Source organism: Anguilla rostrata, chromosome 18, assembly GCF_018555375.3.
Source record: "Anguilla rostrata isolate EN2019 chromosome 18, ASM1855537v3, whole genome shotgun sequence".
Classification (NCBI taxonomy): Eukaryota; Metazoa; Chordata; class Actinopteri; order Anguilliformes; family Anguillidae; genus Anguilla; species Anguilla rostrata.
Genome location: NC_057950.1, coordinates 9,561,074 through 9,583,463, shown reverse-complemented (window position 1 = coordinate 9,583,463; position 22,390 = coordinate 9,561,074). Strand labels below are relative to the sequence as shown.

At 43.9% G+C, this 22,390-nt stretch overlaps 1 protein-coding gene and 1 long non-coding RNA gene across 8 annotated transcripts in view; both read right to left on the bottom strand.

Moving 5' to 3' along the window:
* Positions 1–2,011: 2,011 nt before the first annotated feature.
* On the bottom strand, positions 2,012–9,384 carry LOC135244897 (uncharacterized). Of its 5 annotated transcripts, none has more exons than XR_010327088.1 (5): positions 9,234–9,384; positions 5,180–5,314; positions 4,696–4,797; positions 3,863–3,929; positions 2,012–3,248 (listed from the first exon to the last, which is right to left on the bottom strand). It is a non-coding gene; the product is annotated as an uncharacterized LOC135244897 (long non-coding RNA). The 5 variants fall into 5 exon arrangements; XR_010327086.1 differs by having other exon boundaries at positions 4,696–4,846; positions 9,196–9,383; XR_010327085.1 differs by having other exon boundaries at positions 9,196–9,373.
* A 9,965-nt stretch (positions 9,385–19,349) lies between these two features.
* LOC135245370 (heterogeneous nuclear ribonucleoprotein L-like) overlaps positions 19,350–22,390 on the bottom strand; it is a 31,245-nt gene continuing 28,204 nt past the window's right edge. For all 3 annotated transcript variants that reach the window (XM_064318450.1, XM_064318451.1, XM_064318453.1), the window contains exons 11-13: positions 21,972–22,029; positions 20,781–20,879; positions 19,350–20,321 (exon numbers count right to left, since the gene is read on the bottom strand). In XM_064318450.1, coding sequence (XP_064174520.1) covers positions 20,266–20,321; positions 20,781–20,879; positions 21,972–22,029 — 213 coding nt within the window. In that variant the 3' untranslated portion in view covers positions 19,350–20,265. The remainder of the gene's footprint in view (positions 20,322–20,780; positions 20,880–21,971; positions 22,030–22,390) is intronic.

Sequence of the window (22,390 nt, the reverse complement as noted above, 5' to 3'; positions counted from 1 at the left end):
TGCAATATGAAGAAATAAATCAAATACAATGTATTTTAAATATTTTATGATAGAAAATGTATTTTATTAAAAAGGGCAAAATAGATAAGACTATAGTCTTATGTCCAAAATCAGGAAAAATGGTCATAATTTTTAATTGCTCTTTTATGCATTCAGTTGCATTATAAATTATCTATATTTATGCAATATGAAGAAATAAATCAAATACAATGTATTTTAAATTTTTTATGATAGAAAATGTATTTTATTAAAAATAGGCAAAATAGATAAGACTATAGTCTTATGTCCAAAATGATGAAATAGGTCAAAATTTTAATTCCGTTCGTATGCATTCAGTTGCATTGTAAATTATGTATATTTATGCAATATGAAGAAATAAATCAAATACAATGTATTTTAAATATTTTATGATAGAAAATGTATTTTATTAAAAAATAGGCAAAATAGATAAGACTATAGCCTTATGTCCAAAATGAGGAAAAATGGTCAGAATTTTTAATTACTCTTTTAAGCACTCAGTTGCATTATAAATTATGTATATCTATGCAATATGAAGAAATAAATCAAATACAATGTATTTTAAATTTTTTATGATAGAAAATGTATTTTATTAAAAATAGGCAAAATAGATAAGACTATAGTCTTATGTCCAAAATGATGAAATAGGGTCAACAATTTTAATTCCGTTCGTATGCATTCAGTTGCATTATAAATTATCTATATTTATGCAATATGAAGAAATAAATCAAATACAATGTATTTTAAATTTTTTATGATAGAAAATGTATTTTATTAAAAATGGGCAAAATAGATAAGACTATAGTCTTATGTCCAAAATGAAGAAAAATGGTCAGAATTTTTAATTGCTCTTTTATTCATTCAGTTGCATTATAAATTATCTATATTTATGCAATATGAAGAAATAAATCAAATACAATGTATTTTAAATTGTTTATGATAGAAAATGTATTTTATTAAAAATAGGCAAAATAGATAAGACTATAGTCTTATGTCCAAAATGATGAAATAGGGTCAACAATTTTAATTCCGTTCGTATGCATTCAGTTGCATTATAAATTATCTATATTTATGCAATATGAAGAAATAAATCAAATACAATGTATTTTAAATTTTTTATGATAGAAAATGTATTTTATTAAAAATTGGCAAAATAGATAAGACTATAGTCTTATGTCCAAAATGAAGAAAAATGGTCAGAATTTTTAATTACTCTTTTAAGCATTCAGTTGCATTATAAATTATCTATATTTATGCAATATGAAGAAATAAATCAAATACAATGTATTTTAAATTTTTTATGATAGAAAATGTATTTTATTAAAAATAGGCAAAATAGATAAGACTATAGTCTTATGTCCAAAATGATGAAATAGGGTCAACAATTTTAATTACTCTTTTAAGCATTCAGTTGCATTATAAATTATGTATATCTATGCAATATGAAGAAATAAATCAAATACAATGTATTTTAAATTTTTTATGATAGAAAATGTATTTTATTAAAAATGGGCAAAATAGATAAGACTATAGTCTTATGTCCAAAATCAGGAAAAATGGTCAGAATTTTTAATTGCTCTTTTATGCATTCAGTTGCATTATAAATTATCTATATTTATGCAATATGAAGAAATAAATCAAATACAATGTATTTTAAATTTTTTATGATAGAACAGTATAAATACTGTCTATTCAATGAATATATATAATACAATGTATTTTCAAAAGTATATTATAAAAAATGTATTTCACTAAAAATGAGCCAAATTGATAAGACTGTAGTCTTGTGGAAAAAAATTTAACAACATTTATAATTCGTTTTTTCAGTTTTTAAATCATGTGCAGTTCATATATTTCATGTTCACTTTTTCCAAGATGGTGATCATTTGTGCACTTGTAAAATTATGCATTTTATATACTTCTCAGTGGCCCCATATTTGAAAACAAATTGCAGCTGCAAGTTTTCAGTAGCAAAATCAATCACACTGCACAGTTTATTATATAGAAATTTTAATTCTGTATTGATAAATAAATAAAGGAAATAACATTACAGACAGATGAGGTCTGTTAACATTGCACAATACTTGTCAGAAGGGGTGGAATTGGAGTACAGTACTCTGCCTTTAAAGTTGAACATAAATTATGATAGTGACATGAGTTACACACATTTTTTTACTTACTGTACCCAACCCTTTCACCAAACTGGCTATTTCTTACACATGCACCACTCATAAATATTATATTTAAAATAGTATCCAGAAAGCAATGACAGTTTTGGTTGGAATTCTTACTGCAACATTGGTGCATCTGGTACTGATGTTGGCACAAGACAAGACAAAACAAGTCATCATATGAGTATCTTTCACTAGAGAGGGAAAGTGAAGTTTTACAGGAAATAAAATCCATTGTAGAATTCTGAACCCCTGTTGCCATCTACATATCCTTGGCTTTTATGGTGTAGGCCACATAGACCAGATAACATGCATTGTTTCATACGAATGGAGAGAGACAAAATTTGAAGCAACAACATATATAACAAAATTTCCACTACAATGATAACAGCTCAAAACTGTGCATGTTTTCTTCCACAGTTAACCATAGAACACCTGTTGGAAATAGGCCTCAGAAAAGGCAGTCGTGAAGAGATTCACTGGGCCACAGTGCAGCTACCATAGACAGCAAGTTATCACTGAAGTTAATGTAGCAGCAGTCATGCGGTCAATCTCTGAAATACCCCTGAATCCAAAAAGCACAACCAGCTTATAAATGTAAAGTAAAACATAAAAACACATTCTAAGCCAGCCTTTGATAATACAGACATTCTCACTTTAAAACCCTATGTTTAGGAATAAAGTACTATAGTTTCAAGAGAACGACATTCACATGACAAATACCCTGGTGAACCCCTTGCAGGGGATCTAAGTGGAATGCAGTATATGTTGGAGAGGAGCCAATGAGCTGGCAGTATATGTTGGAGGGGAGCCAATGGGCTGGCAGTAAGACGTAGAGCCAAAGCTGTGGCAGCGTTCAGAAATGTCCAACCACAGTGGAAGGCAGTAGAACTTTTGTCCTGCAGTCCATGGGAAAAGCACGCTGAGCAGAAGCCGGTCGGTTCGTCTTCAGCCTGGCGTGCGGCGGACCCGGCTCTGGCAGACGAGCCCTGATGGAGTTGGCCACACTCCGCTTCGATGGCGTCCTTTCATGAGGCGATCGCTCAAGGGCTTCAGCACCTGGAGGAGATGGAAACACGAGCGGACAGGACATCAACAAAGAAGGGAATTAAAAAAGAGAAAGAGCACTAACGGACGAAGCCGTACTCTATGCGAATTGAAATTTTGCTAAATTAATTAGCATACAAGTATATATATTTACAAGACAAGACAAAGTTGTAGTTCTACAGCCTTTAAAAATATACAAGTACAGGTGTTCCACAGGTAGAGTGAAGGGACAGAGGGGGGAAGGAGAGAGGGGTGAAGGGACAGAGGGGAGAAGGACAGAGGGGGGGAAGGAGAGACCTATGAAGGGACAGAGAGGTGAAGGATTCATACTAATGCATAATGGATCCATGAGAGTGAGCAGGATTTAGGGAGAAATCTTGCGCAAACCTTTGCCTTCCACAATAAAAGTCTACACACTGTACCTACTAAGTGTAGTGTAATGTGTAGTCTTATGCGTATATCTTCTATCTGTTGAGCCTAGACTGCAGACAGAATACACTGTAGTCTATGACAAGTGCAGGCTTCCGCAGATAATGACCACTGGAATAGTTTACAGTAGGGCGGGTGCTGCCAGTTCCACTCCAGGCACCACAGCAGCGAGACACAGCAGATAGGTGCACGCCTACCCGCTCTTCTGACGTAGGCTTCCTTGGCTCCAGCCACGGCAGCAAGGTTGTTGGCTTCTGCGGTTGCCTTGGTAACAGAAAACAGAGCCTCAAGGTCATATACACTGGGGGGATTGAAGAGCTTTTGCCACCCTGCTGACCAGGTTAATAACAGCTTGAATAAAGAAGTGCAATATTTCAGTGGCCAAAGGCTGTGACCAGTTAAAAACTGAAGCCGATTCACCGAGACTCGGCTCCCAGGACAAGAGGAGATTAAAACTGTCAAGCCTTTTATTAGCAAGCCAGCATGACACAGCAGGCAACCACACAAGGATCCAGCCATTACTACCATCAAGAGCCTCAACACAAAACCACTAATACAATAACTGGCATTATCACTCTATCAGAAGGCTTTCATGAATGATTACCATTACTCTTATTCTGTGAAAATGCTCCTTAAGGTGTAGCAGCGAGATCAAGGACAAATTCTCAGCTGTATTAGTTGATGACAAAATTTCTCAACTTGATCCGTGACATAAAAATGCTTGAATGGGGTGTAGGAGACTATTCTTTAAGATTGTACAATAAAACTAAGGAACAAACACCAAGCAAGGTCACTTCACACAGACCTATTCAGAGTAAGTTGATGCAGAATTCAATAGCTTTCAAAGGACCTTCAAGGATTTTCAAAGGTTTCAAGAACACTATTTGCAAATGTGTGCACTTAAAATTTACATAACAGCGGCCTGCTCACTGCAAGGGTGTAGCACACTTTTAGGGCCCCCACTGGCCCTAAAACAATCGATTGACAGGCTGTGGTTTCAGCAGCTCTCAGTCAGGTGTGAACAGCTCACCTGTACAAAGCTGGTCACAGTGCTGAGAGTTAAACACGGTCTCTGATGGTGGACTGACTGTCAAAGGCCCCCTGAGTGAGTGTCCATGAGGAGAACAGCAACCTGTAGACAAGCAGAGGGGGTACCATAATTCCTGCTTTGATGCGGACACCTGTATGCATGGTAACTGGTAAATGGACTGCATTTATATAGCGCTTTTATCCAAAGCTTTACAATTGATGCCTCTCATTCGCCAGAGCAGTTAGGAGTTAGGTGTCTTGCTCAAGGACACTTCGACATGCCCAGGGCGGGGTTTGAACCGGCAACCCTCCGACTGCCAGACAATCGGTCTTACCTCCTGAGCTATGTCACCCCCATGCAGCACATGAAGCAGAAAGGGGAACGCATGAAACACTCTCAGAGGAAGCCTGGTTCTAAATAAGAGAAGCCCGGTGTCAAAGGTCATGTCTGCAGTTGGGGGTAGGGGGGGGGGGCATGTGCGAACCTTCCTCCCATCTGGCTTTTCCTCCACAAAAACGTCGCTCCACACCTGTATGCTTGTGGTCTCCCTCTCACAGCACCCCCTCCAGGTGAAGCTAGTCAAAGGGTCTCCATTGCCCCCCAGCCAGGAGTCACAGCCCTGCAGGAGGGGGTCAACAGGCAGCAAGAGCGTCATGATATCAAATGACCACATGAGGGCACTGTGCAGCCATCATTCACAATCTAAGATGAGTCGCCAGTTCACACACAGACACAGATGCACACAAACACACAAGCGTGCAAGTGAGCACACACACCACACACGCAGACACACACGCGCGCACACACACACACACACACACACACACACACACACCTCTCTCTCACAGGACAAGATGAAGGGCCCTAACAGCACTCTTAATGTAAATACGTCAGGTGAGCTCAAATCCAAACACACCCTCAAGCAAACGCGAAGTGATCAAACTCCAGGTTGTTAGGGAGGGAGCAGGAATTAATAATTAAAGCAGTTAGATCTCTCCACATTGTGGCAGTTAGCAGAGCACTACATGTCCCAACACAGCCAGGTCACACAGCAGGTAGGCTAACGCACGTTTCCTCTGCCACTAAATCAAGGACTCCCAAATCTTTCCAGGTCCTTTCCTGCACAATGAAGGACCCATAAACCCGTATAACAGAGGCTTTAAAACAACTGCTGCAGTCCATCCACAAAGCAACATAAAAATGGCCTCAATATAACTGAAAATGAGTTCGACCCAGAAACTCCAATCTGAACAAACTATTTCTCGCTTTGTATGGTCTTAACCAGCATCAATTTCTAAGGGTATAAATATCATGAAGCATGGACATGAACAACCGTGGCACTTTTGAGAATACGCACATCTTTGAATTTATTTCTCCAAAACAGAGGGCCCAGCAAAAGCCTGTTAGTGTCACACTCACACTCCAAATTCACCTCAAATTATGAGCCGCACCAAGCAGCCATACTTCCAGTGGCCACTAAAGCGAGACAGGACTGCATGTAAAAATACTTTCCCTGAGCTAAATGACCTACAATCATCATGAACACACAGGCAAAAATACTTTCCCCCAAGCTAACTGACCTACAGTCGTCATTAACACGCATGTAAAAACACTTTCCCCGAGCTAACTGACCTACAGTTGTCATTAACACACATGTAAAAATACTTTCCCTGAGCTAACGAACCTGCACTCATAAATCACAGAGAGTAAATTGATCCACATACCGCATCCCCGGGAGTAAGCCCGGGCACCCCGCTTCCATTCCACACTCTACAGCCCCATCTCCGGCACAAAGCCGCTTCCAGCAGGTGCCTGATCTTGCCAAGGCCCCCCCCCCCCCCACCCCCCCTCGCCCAGGCAGAGTGACAGCCGACATAAAACTTCTGTGGGAAACGTGAGCCGTATCCGTGGCGATTTAATGGGCCCTCCGCCGCTTTTAGCTGGATGGAAATCAGGTAACAGAAAGAGACCGCGCTTAAAGGGGCTCAAGAGCACATTATGCGTTCATCCAAATGGCCCAGCTGTAATCATGATAGCCGTAATAATAATAATCAAATGCCATCTAGGAAGGTAAAATGGCACTGGTGAGAAAATGAACAGGAACAGTAACCGTGGCATTTACACTCAAGAAACAAAACTAAGGTATCAATGGGTTTATAAACTGCACCAAGGGAGTCAAACTCAACACTGAACTCTCACTAGCTTATATTTCAACTGCTGCTCATATTAATTAGCCCAAATTTCATTGCCTAATTTCTCCCCCAAATGAGACGGATGAAGACTGCAGGCAAACGTACCTCCCCACAACAGTGCATTCTGGGAAAAGCAGCACAGGCCTACACTGGCTGTCCAAGGAAGTCTGATTCCCAATTTTAAACAAAGAGGGACACCATCAGGGTGAGGTCAGTACTGCAGGCACACCTGAGCACCCTCTACCCGCACCTGAGAGAGCAGGAACCCGCACCCAAATCACAGGCCCAGTGGTACAGAACCAAGCTTAATGACATCTACGGGCTGCTTAGCCAATCAAATATAGTAAGACTGGAGTTTCCAACACTCTTTCCAGCCTGGTCACAATCACCCCAAGCATCTAATCTACTACTCTGGGTCCTTCTGAGCCACTCAAGAATCAATGCTTACAAATGAATAGTAGTCACTCAATACGTGGAGAAAAAAAAACTTTCCTAGCATCAGTGTGTAACCGACCTTTGACCCATTTCCAGCTATGCCCTCTGACAGGATACACAGTAAATCCGCAATTCATGAGGGTTCACATCAATACCTGCCACTCACACTTAAGAGTCCCCCGGTTTCCACTCACTGAACACCCTCCACTACAGTGCACTCATGTTCAATCCCCAAGCTTAAGTGAAGATCCCAGTAATTACTATAAAACCCACTTCCTGCAAAGTGGAAAGCCCTTAGACCTTTTTAAGCAGGGAAACCGTAAGCAAAACGCAGGAGTGGTATTTGACTTTTACCATACTGCACAAATCCTAAATCCAGCTCTGCTAGCTGCGTTTATTTAAGCCTGAGAAAATGATAATTAACTGAAGACCAAAAAATGGGAAAAAAAGCTCCAAGTTTAAATGTCTCCCCAACAATAAGAGGGAAGGCCACAGCAGACTGACTCATGTTCAAGGCCTGAGAGCAAGCAGACCAAGCAGGATTTCAGATTACAGCCTGGCCGTCTTCGTTTTCATTTTGACCATTTGGAATAGGAAGTGGGAAGGTCCGTTCTGGTACTCAGATAAACATGCACAAGCGAGTCACAGAGGGCTAGTTAGCCACACCGCTCGAACAAATGCCCAGAGAAAGAACAGAGGGACAGACGGAATAAAAACAACAGCAGCGCCCCCTCCTGGCACACTGAATTACTGCTATAAATGTAACTATTTTAGTAGAGCCAGATCATAATCCCAACTCCGGTCTGTCTGCAGACAGAAATTTTACTCCGGTGCTGATCTTTCTCCATCCAAGCAACAGTTTCCAGTCAAATGGCTCCATGTCCCCTAACACACTCTGAGAGCGTGACACCTGCCACTCAGACAGCTGGCTCCTTGACCAAAGTCACACACAAGGCCAGTGTTCAAATTTAAATGTGACAAATGTTTGCACCAAGGACAGCATAGGTATTACCCTCTGCCACACATGCAACACCACTTTACAAACTCAATTTAAGTTCTCAAAGTAAATAAGCTTCTTAACCTGGGGGAAATGACTGTCAATGCAGTTTTGCTCAGTAATTCACAGGCAACAATTTTATGCGAAACTGTAATTTATTACGCACCTTGTTGGACTTAAATGACAAAATGAATGAATTAAAGTACACTTTAAAATCGCCTGTTTAACAGAAAACAGTCCGACTGACTGCGTGGGCTCCCCCAGCAAACGGTCTTAACCACAACTACAATCATAGCATCGAAGGTATCAGTAAAATAAATAGACGTCCAATCTACCATGTCCAATAACGAACTAGTCTACACGAAACGACGGGCAGTTCATAATTCTACCAAATTACACTCCACCAATGATCTGAAATCACATGCACATTCAAACCCAATTGTGATCTAAAGTAATCGTAGGCATTTAGGCTGCTGCGAGCATTTATGACAATATACGCTGATTCGTTATTGTGGCGCTGTAGCCAGGTGATGTTAGAACAACTTCCTAGGAAAGGAGAAATCAGGATTCATTGGTGGGATAGAGGCGCCCCTGAATCACAGCGCAGTTAAAAAACGAACAGATCAGGTGATCAGAACTAAAGCACACGCCGCATACTCGCCTCTCACCAGGCCAGGACCAGAGACTGTAAAAAATGGCCAGGACATAGTAAAACACACACCTGCCCATACACCCGAGAGAGCAAACGAACAGACATCCAAACACACAGGTGAGAGCAAACACAAAGGACGGTTCCAGGTCAGTCATCAAACATCACAACTTTTAAAAATTCCAAGACATTAGGTACTCCAAAACGTTTCTTGCATAAACTATTACCGCCGTTCAAAACGTTGTTGTTACAGATCTGTCCTCACCGGCTCCGATTCCTCAGCACGCTGTGCGGCGCCATCTTGTTCCGTTGGGATTAAATTATCTGACGTCACAGAAAAAGACCCCCCTGTTGCCTCAAATTCAGGAGCAGGCCAGACAGTGCAGGCCGCAACTCCGCTAGGTCTTGAACCACGAACCCGCGGATGCAAATCAGTCCCCGTGAGCACCCTGTGGATGATGTTTTTAGGTTCATATGATCGCGCACTTAATTAGATTTTGCGGAAATGTTAATTGAATAGCCTACCAATCTTTTGTTGGCTTCACTTTAACATGTACCTGATTTAAGTTATTCGTTACACAGTTGTGTTTTACGAGCGTGCGTTCTAAGAACGATACAGGCAGACAACTTTTTGTGTTATATTTACCTACAGAATCAAATCAGTTATACTCAGTTGACTGAGTGATGACGCTCAGTGGAGCCAAAAACAATTTATTTGACAAATAAATACGCAGAGGTGACTTCTCTCAAAGGGAAGAACGTTCAAGGACAATATTTATAAGCATAAATATGTTGCTTAGAAAACAAAATAGCCTAATTTTACTTGCAGACACCACTCCACAAAACACATATTTGACAAACAATTTATAACATTTTAAATATAGGAAGTTAAATATATACATGTTCAATTAAAAGCACAATCAAACCGATTCAGAACCTAAGTGGGTGCAGAAATCAGCAAACATAACATGACCCCTGGACTGGAAGAGAACTAGGACACACTGAAACAAAAACAAAAAAAACCCTTTACACAAACCTGTGTAACCTTATATGAGCTAATACATATTGGAAGAATGGAAGCAGATCCCTGCAGCAATGTTCCAACATCGAGTATAAAGCCTTCCCAGAAGAATGAAGGTTGCTATAGCAGCAAAGGATGGACCAACTCCATGTTAATGGCCATTATTTTGGATGAGATGTTGGATGCCAGGTCTCCACACACTTTTAGCCATGTAGAGTATCTCCACACAATTCTTTGTTATTCCTAGTTTTGATGTTATGTAGTTCAAGTAAGTTTCCAGAATCAACACTTGCCCACACACTCACACATATTTCAGATGAAACAGAGACAGTGTTGTTTGAGGATAACAGCATTCAAAGTGGTTCGCGTACATATTTCAAATTCAGAACTGTAACAAAGCAATGGGGAGATATGTCTATATCTATGTGAAAATCAGCAAGACAATCTGCCCCATGTCTGCCTGATATGGATGTTTTTTTTTTCTTTCAAACTTTGTGCACAGAATCCAGGATTCAAAGTTCATTCAAAACTAAAAAAAAAAAAAGAATTTCCTGCTGAGATAAATCACACAAAAAAAAAACCCCATCAGCTTTCGCTCAAATCTCGATGCAAAAGCTGCGAGCTGTCAAGCAGAGATCACAGAGTACATAGCTATCAGCCTCCATGGCTCACAGCACCGCTGTAGCAATGTTCTTTCTGTCCGTACTGACCGAGTTTGCAGATATTTCACTTTCCAGATAGCACTACAGGAGATCTTCAGGAGACAACCCCAAGCCCGAGGTGCACCCTGCTGCTGAAGATTGCAACGAGAGAATTCCGCTTCCAAGCTTTCAGCTTTTCCCCAGATGAGATGAAAAACTTGACTTACGCTGGGAGCCTTGGGGGGGGGGTTACCTTCCTACCCCAGCCTTACTTTAGATTGAGTAGCAGAGCGTGCTTCTCCTCAGTCCACAGCAGTGTGGAGACAGACAGGGCCAGCAGGGCCAGCGTGATTGGTGCGGGAGTTCAGAAAGACGGGTCACAGCACGCGGAGAGGCGGTGGATTCCGCGGAGGTGTTTTGGAAAGAATGGGGTGTTTTGGAAAGAGGGGATGTCCCGGTGCATTCATGGGGAGCAGCCCAGCAGACCGTGGAGCAGAGTCTGACAGTCGCTCGGGTGGTTAGTCTGGGTCAGAGTCTCCATGGAAGGGGAGGGGGGGTGGGGGGACACAAACATTTTTTGAGGGCGTTCTTGGATGACTTCAGCTGATAATAACAACCTGGACTTTGCTGCTGTGATCTGTAGAGAATAAACCAAACGCTGGGTTATTTCACAATCTGTAAAAAATATGTTTTTTCTGTTTTCCCTCTAGTGTACCCTATGTACACACCACTGAATTGAATAATATCCACCTAATATCCAAGTAAAAAATCTATGCCACACATTATTGGATTATTTCTAGGCCAGGAATAGTAAACAGGAAATGACTATACAGCACACTCCTGAATGTATAATATAAAATCAGTAATGAGCTATATTAAATGCTCAAATATTAGAAAGTATCTGCACACCTGCCTAGCCTTTGCCAGAATATTAGCATATGAAAAAACCACCTTCCACTACTAAGAAGTTTAAAACCACCAAAACAGTGGTAAACCTGCCTGGTAGAGGATGCAAGTGCACCCACACACAGCGAGACAGCAATTTTTCTAAGAAATTTATTTGTAATATGAGAAAAGTGTTATTTTCGTTGATTCCACTGAATAGTTATTCGAGTAGAATATTTTTCTCACGTTCAAGAACTAAAGTACAGCAGAGTACTTGTATTATTGTATTATTTATCTACCCATTCTTTCTTTCTCACCTTTATCATTTGAATAATTTTGGATGGCACTGTTTGTGTTTCAGATTCACAAATTCACAGTAGTTGAATTAATTTTTATTTAGAATCTGAAATTTCCATCTAATATTTTATATATGCATCTCTGTTTGGGAGTAATCAGGAACCGTGCATTTTAATACATTTTTTGTGGTTTGTGAAAAGGGAGAATTTAAACAGAAACACCTTTTGGAACTATGCTATTTTTTCTTCCTCAACTTGCCTTCACTGGTCATTTAAATGAAGAGTCCAAAATTTGTTAGTGAGTGATATGTGATTTAAAGGGATCGATACACCCATGCTGGGAATTCTCCTGCCGCTACATGATGATTATCTCACTTTCAAGCGCAATATTACAGATTAAATGGACTTCTGACCTCCTGGCCTTCTGCCTACTTCAGCTTCAGTTCCACTTTTTCTGTCTTTTTCTAAAGGCTGTACAAAGCTAAAACTGTGCTTTAGTATGCAGTTAAAAAAACCACATAAATGGAATTCATTTATTTTTCCACAGAGCGAGCGAACATGGACATCACTGGAATGAAAAGAGGGCAAAAGGGCATTCTCCGAGCCTCGGCACAGTAATTCAGTTTAAGTGCTCTTTGTGTACACCCAAATGTGACATTTTAAGGGATTTGGCTGAGGAATTCCTGTATGATGCCAAGGTTAGTGTGGAACAGTAAGTGAGGCGGGGGGGGGGGGGGGTTCACTCTCCTCCTAAAACTCTGCCAACAGGCAGACAGAAAGGACTCTGAGAGAGTTATGGAATTTCAGACAAACACTTTCAGTGGAATGGCGCTAGCATTACATGGCCCAGGTATTGATTCACCTAAGGGCTATAAACTCATTGAATTCACCTAAGGGCTATAAACTCATTGAATTCACCTAAGGGCTATAAACTCATTGAATTCACCTAAGGGCTATAAACTCACAGATATAAAGCAAACCTACAAGACTGCTGCAGCAAGATGACTCCCCAGACGAGGCTCCACAGCCAGCCAATCAGAAGGAAGGTGACAGTGAAGAGTTGAGACAGGCCCACCCATAGGTTGATGCAGGCCAGCACCAGTGGGTCTGCCTCTTGGCCCCGCCTCTTCCTGGTGTTCTGGGGACAGCAGAGCAAAGCCAGGCCAGCCAGCATGGTGCCTACAGCCGGGAGAGGAACATAAAGCACAGCCCTGTAAGAACTGGGGGACCCCAGCATTAGTATCACTGCACTGGGGGGCCCCTGCATCAGTATCACTGCACTGGAGGACCCCTGCATCAGTATCACTGCACTGGAGGACCCCTGAATCAGTATCACTGCACTGTGGGACCCCTGCATTAGTATCACTGCACTGTGGGACCCCTGCATCAGTATCGCTGCACTGGGGGACCCCTGCATCAGTATCACTGCACTGGAGGACCCCTGCATCAGTATCACTGCACTGTGGGACCCCTGCATCAGTATCACTGCACTGGAGGACCCCTGAATTTGTATCACTGCACTGGGGGACCCCAGCATTAGTATCACTGCACTGGGGGTCTTCTGTCTCAGCATCACTGCACTGAAGTGAACCGCAAATGTGGCAGCTGTTGGACCAGCCATAGCCAGCAACTAGTCTGGGTACCCCCACAACAAGAGGGGGAGGGGGGGGTTCACAGGGGCAGGCGGGTATCACATAACAGCCACAGCACTGGATAAACATGCCAGGGAGGCTCCGCGCACCCTGGATTAGACGTGGCATTCTGATGTGGATCAGCCAGTAATGCAGGGGCATAGGAGTGATTTTGAACCCGCACCGGATGCAGACAGTTGTTCAAAGTGCTGTCATTTTAAACTTTTACACTTTAATCGCAATTAAAGATCACCCCCCAGCACAGAGACACCCAGAGAGGCTGCGATGAAAGGAGTCTCTCTCTCATCTTTTTCAGAGGAGAAGAAACTGGAAAAAGGAGCCAGGCGCTGAAACGCAGCTGCTGCTGTGTTTCCATGGAGACTGAGAGAGATTTTAAATGTTAAAATGTCTGTCTGACTGTCTGTCTGTCTCTTGCCTGCCTGCCTGCGTGCCTGTCTGTTTCTGACTGCCTGTCTATTTTAGATCTTCCTTTCACCAAGAAGAATCAGTCAGTAAAATTCAGACAGCAAAAAAAGAAAAAAAAAAACAGAAAGAAGGATTTTTACTTCAGAGTTTGAGAAAGCTGAGAAAGCTTTTCATCACATATTGCAGGTAAAGTTCTGGAAGGTAAACGTAACAGACATATTCTGTCATATTGGGAATAAAGTACAACCACACAGGCAGGCCTGTGTGCTGCTTTTTTGTACAGGACGCAGTGATGAGAGTGCTAGCTTCTATGGCTTTTCCTTATGTATTTTCAGAAACCAAATATTTTAAAAAATATTACTTTCACAATTTTAACCGACACCTGTTGAACACTGGCGGGATACTGGAAGGATACTGTAAAATGGAAGCCAGGACTCACATTTAGTCCTGGTGAGCATCCCTGCACCACAACCGTGCCACCCGCTGCTCATATTTAATAATAAATCACTTTAATATTGGCCATTTAATTTCAGTTACAGTGGTGATGTTCATCAACCTTTATCACACTGTGTTAATGGCACTAGTTGCCCAGGCAATGTTTGACCGTACCGCATTATTAATGGGGTAATAAAGGAGTAATAAAAGGGTAATAATGGCGTTATAAACGCATGCTTGGGCTGAGTTTGTTCAGGGGCGCTACTTCTGTAGACTTAATAAATACTAAGTAATTACAATGTGTCCATTTTGTGTTTAACAGGAATCACCCAGAAAGACTCATTTCAGGGGGAACCTAAACAGGTACGGGGACTAGTTGTTGAAGGTTGTGCCCTGCTCCCCTGGATATGTTGGACGTATTAGGCACAGTGTGAGCAGTGTGTGTTGGTGTTGTTGTGTGTTGCAGAATTTAAGGTTGAGAAGCAGCTGTCGTGGCCCACAGGCTAGAAGGGGCTCTTCCTGGGGGGCCCTGGGGCCGACGGACCAGCCTGCAGCAGGGACATGTACACATGTACCCTTGCACAGAGCTGCACATTCTCACTTTGCACGGACGATTTGCCAGAAAACTGGTTAAATAAAGCGCTGTACAGTTCTTCTTGGAATTTTGTCTTGTTTTTTTTCTTTTGCTTTTTCTCATTTAACAGAAATAACTGCTACATTTAGATGGTAACTGAAATATGTTAAATGTCAAATTACATGAAACTTACATTCCAACATCATTTTATTTCAGTAGCTTTATTAATTCATTCATTTTTTTTACATGTGAAGCACTTCATGGCCTTGATTTGAAACTCACTCAGTCCCTCCCACGTGTTTAACAGGCTGAAGATTCTCCACAAGGGGGAGCTATTAGCCCGATAACTTCGTATCAATGACACTGTGTGTCCTGGTTATGAAACGATTGTTTGAAGAGGTGGTTTAAAGTGCAAGGCAGAAATGGCCTTGATACTTTGTGGTTAACATGTGAACTGCGCTGTCATGGATTAGTTCGCTGCTTGAATCTGAACCTCTCCTTGCGGGCTTTCCTCTGCAGTTGCAGGTACAATCACTGCTTTTCCACACCCACTCCAGTTTTAAGTCATCGTCATTTATTTAAAATGCATTTCACAGAAGTCGCAACACACCGACCATTTAAAATGCAATGAAAGAAGCAAATCAGCGACATAACAAAAACTGAAAATAATAAAACACTAATTTAAGGGCCGTCCGACCGGTCACGGTGGGCTGTAGGAGAATGAGAGAAGATCTGTTTTGAGTTTCGATTTTAAAATATCAACGGAACTTGCTTTTCTAATTGATGAGGGAAGAACATTCCAGAGATAGGGAGCGCAGATCCACTACATATAAATAGCAGATCAAAATGACTGTGCGAATGATACAAGATATACATATTGATTCAACTGTAATATGGACCACTAAGTGACACAACCTATACTTTCACTGAGAAATCGGTAATATGCGTACAGGTAGGTATAAAGAGCTAGCTAGCTAAGTTAGCATTAGAGCTAGCATCACATGGCTACTAAACTATTAGCGGTATTACTCCTTCAAAACAACCTAGTACATTATTATAGGTGCTTATGTCAGGAAGGCACACAAATACTCCTTTGAATTATAACAAGTGGAGGAGCTAGCTGGCCAAACTAACTAAGTGGATAGTGGTTGCTGCTTTAGATGAGTGGTGAACAAAGATTTTAAAATGGTGAATCCACCCCATCAGAGCCTCAAACCTGCCCAATCTTGAAAAAAAAAAACCTGTCCAAGGTTTATCCACAACAGACACTTTTCTAAGTTTGTCTTCGACTTGGAGAAAAATAAAAATAACCCCCTCCCCTCCAAACATTCAGGATAACGCCTGTCAACAACAGCAGCTTTTAACCACCCACAGAAGCTTTGTAACTTGTAGGTAAAAACATTTTTTTCATTATCAGTTATACTGCTTCAGATCTGCCATTGTCTGCAATGTCGGAAGAAATGTTATAGCAACCATCCCTAAGCAGGGATTGGTGGACTGCAGTGTTAATCATTCATTTGCTAAAGCAACAATAAGCATTTTTGAAAAGTGGCCACTATCCACTTGGTTAAAATGTGGAGGGGGGGGGGGCACATCCCCCTCAGTTATAGTGGGTCCTAGGCCCCTGCAGGAATGCCATATCCTGCAGGGGTGCAGGGACTAATGCGCTGTGCATTCGTGGCAGGCAGATAAAGCCATTAGCACACTGTAAGTGCAGAAGGTATAATTTGGCAAACGAGGAAGGCCAAGCAGATGGCCTCTTTTGAGATCCGAGACTCATTAAACACGCTTTTCAGTGTTCAGCGGGGCTGAACTTGCTAACTCCAGCAAGCTTCGGGTCTAACAGGCAGGTGGTGTCAGAACTGGCATATTCTCCACATCACATCAAATCTGAGAGACTGAGTAGGAGCACTTTGATCTCCACATCACAGTACCTGGCACAGACACAAGCTGCTGCCCTTCAGACAGATTTGACAGGAGGCCAAATTGTGCCTGCCTTGGGGTTAACGTGGAGAACCTCTCCTGATTGGCTCCTCACAGTCTGCAGCTGTTAAGCACTCGTTAACACTGTAGAACACTCAGGGATTCAAACGCTGTCACCGTAGCGACAACATACAAATTCTAAATGGAACTGCGCCATAATTTAAGCCTGATGATGTGACACTTACACTGCTACTGACAACAACGCAGTCCAGCTGAGTGCCTAGGTACAGGAGCTATGATCTCAAATGCAGGAGCCCTGCAGGTTTAGTAAACCTGACTGAAATCATTAGATTAATTTCTGAGTACAAGCGAGAGAAAGGGGGGAGTTTGTGTGTGTGTGAGAGAGAGAGAGAAAGAGATGGTACTGACAAGTTGTGGAAACTATGCGGCAGTAACATGTTAAATAAGCCTCATGTGATGTTAATACATTTCAGACTCCGACTCAGACAGTACCTACAGAGCACCCACTGTTGCACCAACAGGCTGAATCCAATGCAATAAATGATTCAAAGTGCCCACACAAATCAGATCAGTCAAAACCAAGGGACCTCAGCAGAACTACATAAGACCACTGTTCAGCCATAAGCTAATAACTGAATAAAGCTTGTTTCCATCTCAACTGTGCTGATCCAAATGGCTACAACACAGGAGCTGCTACCTTCCTTCTGTCTGTCTGATGACGTCAGGCTGGTTTGCAGCCAAAATTGACCTCCTGAATAACACCAGCATGAACAGACAACCAGATCCTTCATCAACCAGATTCTTCACCGACCAGATTCTTCATCAACTATCCCCTAAGCCTCATGCAGCATTCTGGCTCTCTACCAGTGCCTTTACCTGTGCTCTTGCCGGTCTTTACCTGTGCACTTACCTGTGCCTGGGAGAAAGATGTTGAGGAGCAGGCAGGTGATGGCCAGGTGCTTGTTGAGGTTAGGAATGGCTCCCAAAATTCCCACCCATTTTCTGTGGATCCCCACTGGGCTGTGCCTTTGAGGGGCATCTCCAGTGCCCTGGCCTTCGGGCATCATAGTGACAGGGCGCTTTTGGGCCCCCAGCACCACTCACCAGGGCACAGGGTCCGATTGGTGAGGGGTCTGCTCCCAGTATCCCTCTGGAATGGATTCAGCAGGGGACAATACAGCCCTGCTACCTGCTCCCCCAGCAGCCTGCACCTGCCAAAACTCCACACACTCGCTTTGTGTGCACCCCGTAACCATGGCAACCCCCCCCCCCCCCCCCCACTCTTGATTTGACACGTATGGATCTTTCCGAAAGAGACGAAAGGGCTGTTCATTAAGCGGCTGCTCCTTCAGGCAGGGCGTGTGTCATGGTGTGGTTCCTCACCCCCTCCTACCTGCTGGTGGCCATGACAACACATGTGATCCATGTCGTATGCATGGCAGGCTGGGCAGTCTCCATGGTGATGTGCAGTAGGCTGCCTCAGAGCCCTCCCACTGGCAGTGTGCCCATGACAGCAAACCCCCACTTGCCCCTACATACCCCCACCTGCCCCCACATACCCCCACTTGACCCTACATACCCCCACCTGCCCCCACATACCCCCCACGTGCCCCCACTTGCTCCTACATACCCCCACCTGCCCCACATACCCCACTTGACCCACATACCCCCACCTGCCCCACATACCCCCCACGTCCCACTTGCTCCTACATACCCCACTGCCCCATACCCCACCTGCCACCATACCATTTGCCCCTACATACCCTCACGTCCCCACATACCCAATTTCCCATACATACCCCACCAGCCCCCACATACCCCAACCTGCCCCTACAGTACATACCCCCACCTGCCCCCACACACCCCCACCTGCCTCCACACCCCCTCCCCCCTCCTCTCCTATCCTCAGGTGTCTGCAAGCTCACACTCCTCCACACGAGCTCTGATAGAGTGCCTGACCTGGTGTTTTCTTACTCTCATACACACCCAGCTTAGCTGGAGCCATGAATGAGAAAACAAACCTGCTGCCCTTAAACTGAGACCCAGCAATATTCCCAAAACACAAGCGCTGGGACACACCCAAAGCTAAGGTCATTTCTTGTAATCCTTGTCTAATTCATTGGTGCCTGAATAAATATTTTTTATTAGAATTTTATTTTTCTGAAAAGGAGAGCCTTGACCATACTGGATTGATTAGCCTGGCCCTTCTGAGAGTTTTTATGAAACCACAGTCATATCCTTTTGTTGTAATTTCATCCAGCACTTTTTCAGATGAGAACAGCTCCAGAGATTTAAATCAAATAAACACTACTCTATGCTTTTTCCTTTCTATAAACTCACAATAATTCAGTCGCGGGACTTTCAGATTAAAAAGGAAACTGGGTCCCTGGCATCTCCTTTGAAATGCATTTGATTAGACAAAAAAAAACCAGAGGTACAAGACTGGGCTCCTAAATTGCATTACATTCCAGACTTAAACAAGAAGGCGCAGAGCAGTAAATCAAATCAAACGAAGAAGACGAAGCAGCAACCGGTAAAACGTTTAATGACCGTCATGCTGACAGCTAAAACCCCAGACATGGCCGTGTGCACAGGGGTACAATGACATCAACACAAAGCCTGGACCTTCATGTGTAAACACTATACAACAACAGAGCCTAAAACTCAAAATGCCCCCTCCCAACAGTAAAACTACGCTCTCCTCTCAGACACCAGGTCTTAGATCATATGTCAGCAGTCCTAGCCCAGCCCACCCAAACCCAATTTCAAATACTATACACATTTATATATTACAATGTGGTCTAAATTTTACAAGGCTATAAACACTTTGTTCGTTGATCTTTAGAGAGGTTGGCCAGGCTGTTGTACCCAGTGAATTCAGCTACGCTACACAGATCGGTGTGTTTGGTTAGCGCTACACAGCTCAGTACAGGCCTGTGACATCACTTATATATGTAACCATGGGCAACCGTCAGACAGGCCAAACAGGTACATTATTTTTAAAAGCCAAAGACAAATCCTGGTGGATGTGTGTGTGTGTGTGTGTGTGTGTGTGCACGTGCGTGCGTGGCTGCGGGTGTGTACCTGTATGTTTACGTATGTGTGTCTGTGTGTGTGTGTGTGTGTGTTTGTGTGTCCATGTGTGTATGTGTGTGTTTGCCTGTGTGTGTGTATATGTGTGTGTGTGTGTGTGTGTGTGTGTGTGCATTCAGATGGAAACTGAATACAATAAAAGCATCTGTGTTTTGCTCTTGTGTATTAGCGGTGTGTGTGTCCTCTTGTCGCAGGGTGTGTCGCATTGGGTTGTGATGAGGAAGGAATCTTCATCCTGCGCTCCTCCTCCTCCTCTTCCTCTTCAGTGCAGCTCCACTCCTGCCCCTCTGCTAGCCCCTCCTGACCACACCTGCTGGCGCCCCACCTGGCCTGCCCCGCCCACACAGGCTCTCACAGGTGTGAGGAGGTGGAGAAGCACAGCTTCAGGGTGTAGGGATTGGAGCCATCTGAAAGGAGCAAGAGCAGCAGCACGTCCGTTCAGCACTCCCTGCCATTACTGTACATATACGCACAGGAGCCTGAGACAGAGTCCGCAGCGTGACCAGAACCTGCCACAGGTGGCCAACATCTGTGCCGTTAAACCACCTCCGAGCTGCGTCTGGCAGGCCTGTTTCAGCCCAAACCGTGAGCCCGTACAGATTCAGAAAAGGTTCTGGGGTTTGGACCACAGTGTGAGTTTGGGCTCAGATCAACGTTAGAGCTGAGGGCTCTGTGGGAAGTTAGTGCTCGGGTTACCGTTGGGGGGTTGAGGTTGCGGTTTTGGTTGTGGTTGAGTTTAGGATTGAGGTAGCTCTAGCTCTAGGGATAGGGGGTTGAGGGCAGGGCTTGGGGATGACGTCATGGCGTTGGGTTTGGGACAGAATGCCTTCTGGGTGGCAGGCAGACCTTAATCTGACAGCACTCACTTGGTATTCGGATCTGGTAGTGGTTCAGCACCGTCAGCACCTCCACAGCATGCGTCTTGGTGTCAAACTCTAGCAGCCCCGAGATGGTTTTACTGGAGGCTGTGGGGAAAAAAGGAAAGGGGGGCGTCAGTAAAAGGGGCTCCCTCCATGAGACACGGCACCACCTGACCAGGAGGAACACCATCTCCCCACCTCCTGACCAGGAGGAACACCATCTCCCCACCTCCTGCACAGGAGGAACACCATCTCCCCACCTCCTGACCAGGAGGAACACCATCTCCCCACCTCCTGCACAGGAGGAACACCATCTCCCCACCTCCTGACCAGGAGGAACACCATCTCCCCACCTCCTGCACAGGAGAAACACCACCTCCCCACCTCCTGACCAGGAGGAACACCATCTCCCCACCTCCTGCACAGGAGGAACACCATCTCCCCACCTCCTGACCAGGATGAACACCATCTCCCCACCTCCTGACCAGGAGGAACACCATCTCCCCACCTCCTGACCAGGAGGAACACCATCTCCCCACCTCCTGCACAGGAGGAACACCATCTCCCCACCTCCTGACCAGGAGGAACACCATCTCCCCACCTCCTGCACAGGAGGAACACCATCTCCCCATCTCCTGACCAGGAGGAATACCATCTCCCCACCTCCTGACCAAGAGGAACACCATCTCCCCACCTCCTGCACAGAAGAAACACCACCTCCCCACCTCCTGACCAGGAGGAACACCATCTCCCCACCTCCTGCACAGGAGGACACCATCTCCCACCTCCTGACCAGGATGAACACATCTCCCCACCTCCTGACCAGGAGGAACACCATCTCCCACCTCCTGACCAGGAGGAACACCATTCTCCCACCTCCTGCACAGAGGAACACCATCTCCCACTCCTGACCAGGAGGAACACCATCCACCTCCTGCACAGGAGGAACACCATCTCCCCATCTCCTGACCAGGAGGAATACCATCTCCCCACCTCCTGACCAAGAGGAACACCATCTCCCCACCTCCTGCACAGAAGAAACACCACCTCCCCACCTCCTGCACAATAATAACAACTGTCCTGCCAAGTTATGGCAGCTGGCTGCAACTTTCTAATGCTGAATATTAAGAATTCAAAGACAAACGGAAGCCATAGTTACATACATGACTTAGACAGAAAAGAGGCCTTCGTACTTACGTTTCGCATCAAACACCTTGAACTTGACAAAACCAGGAACATCGTGGTCTGTACAAAGCTGTTAAAAAAACAAATTACACACAATCACACCACAAGCACACACACACACACACACGCACACACATGGATGCACACATATACACAATAGAGAGCAAAGTATAAAGGCAAGGATCTTGAAAAGAGTTGAGTCATTCTTTGTGCTTATCCAGCAGAACGTGCTATTCTTCTGTGAGTATTGAAAGAACTCGATTAACCTTGAGAGACATACAATGCCTCAGCCAGACAATCCTTCCACTAAACTGCTACCTCCTACATTTATCTCTTATTGTTGCGAAGAGAGAAAGACTATCTTTTAAGACAAACTGTATTGGCTATTAAGAGGACTATGTGATTAAACACAGCAACATGGTGTTCATCGC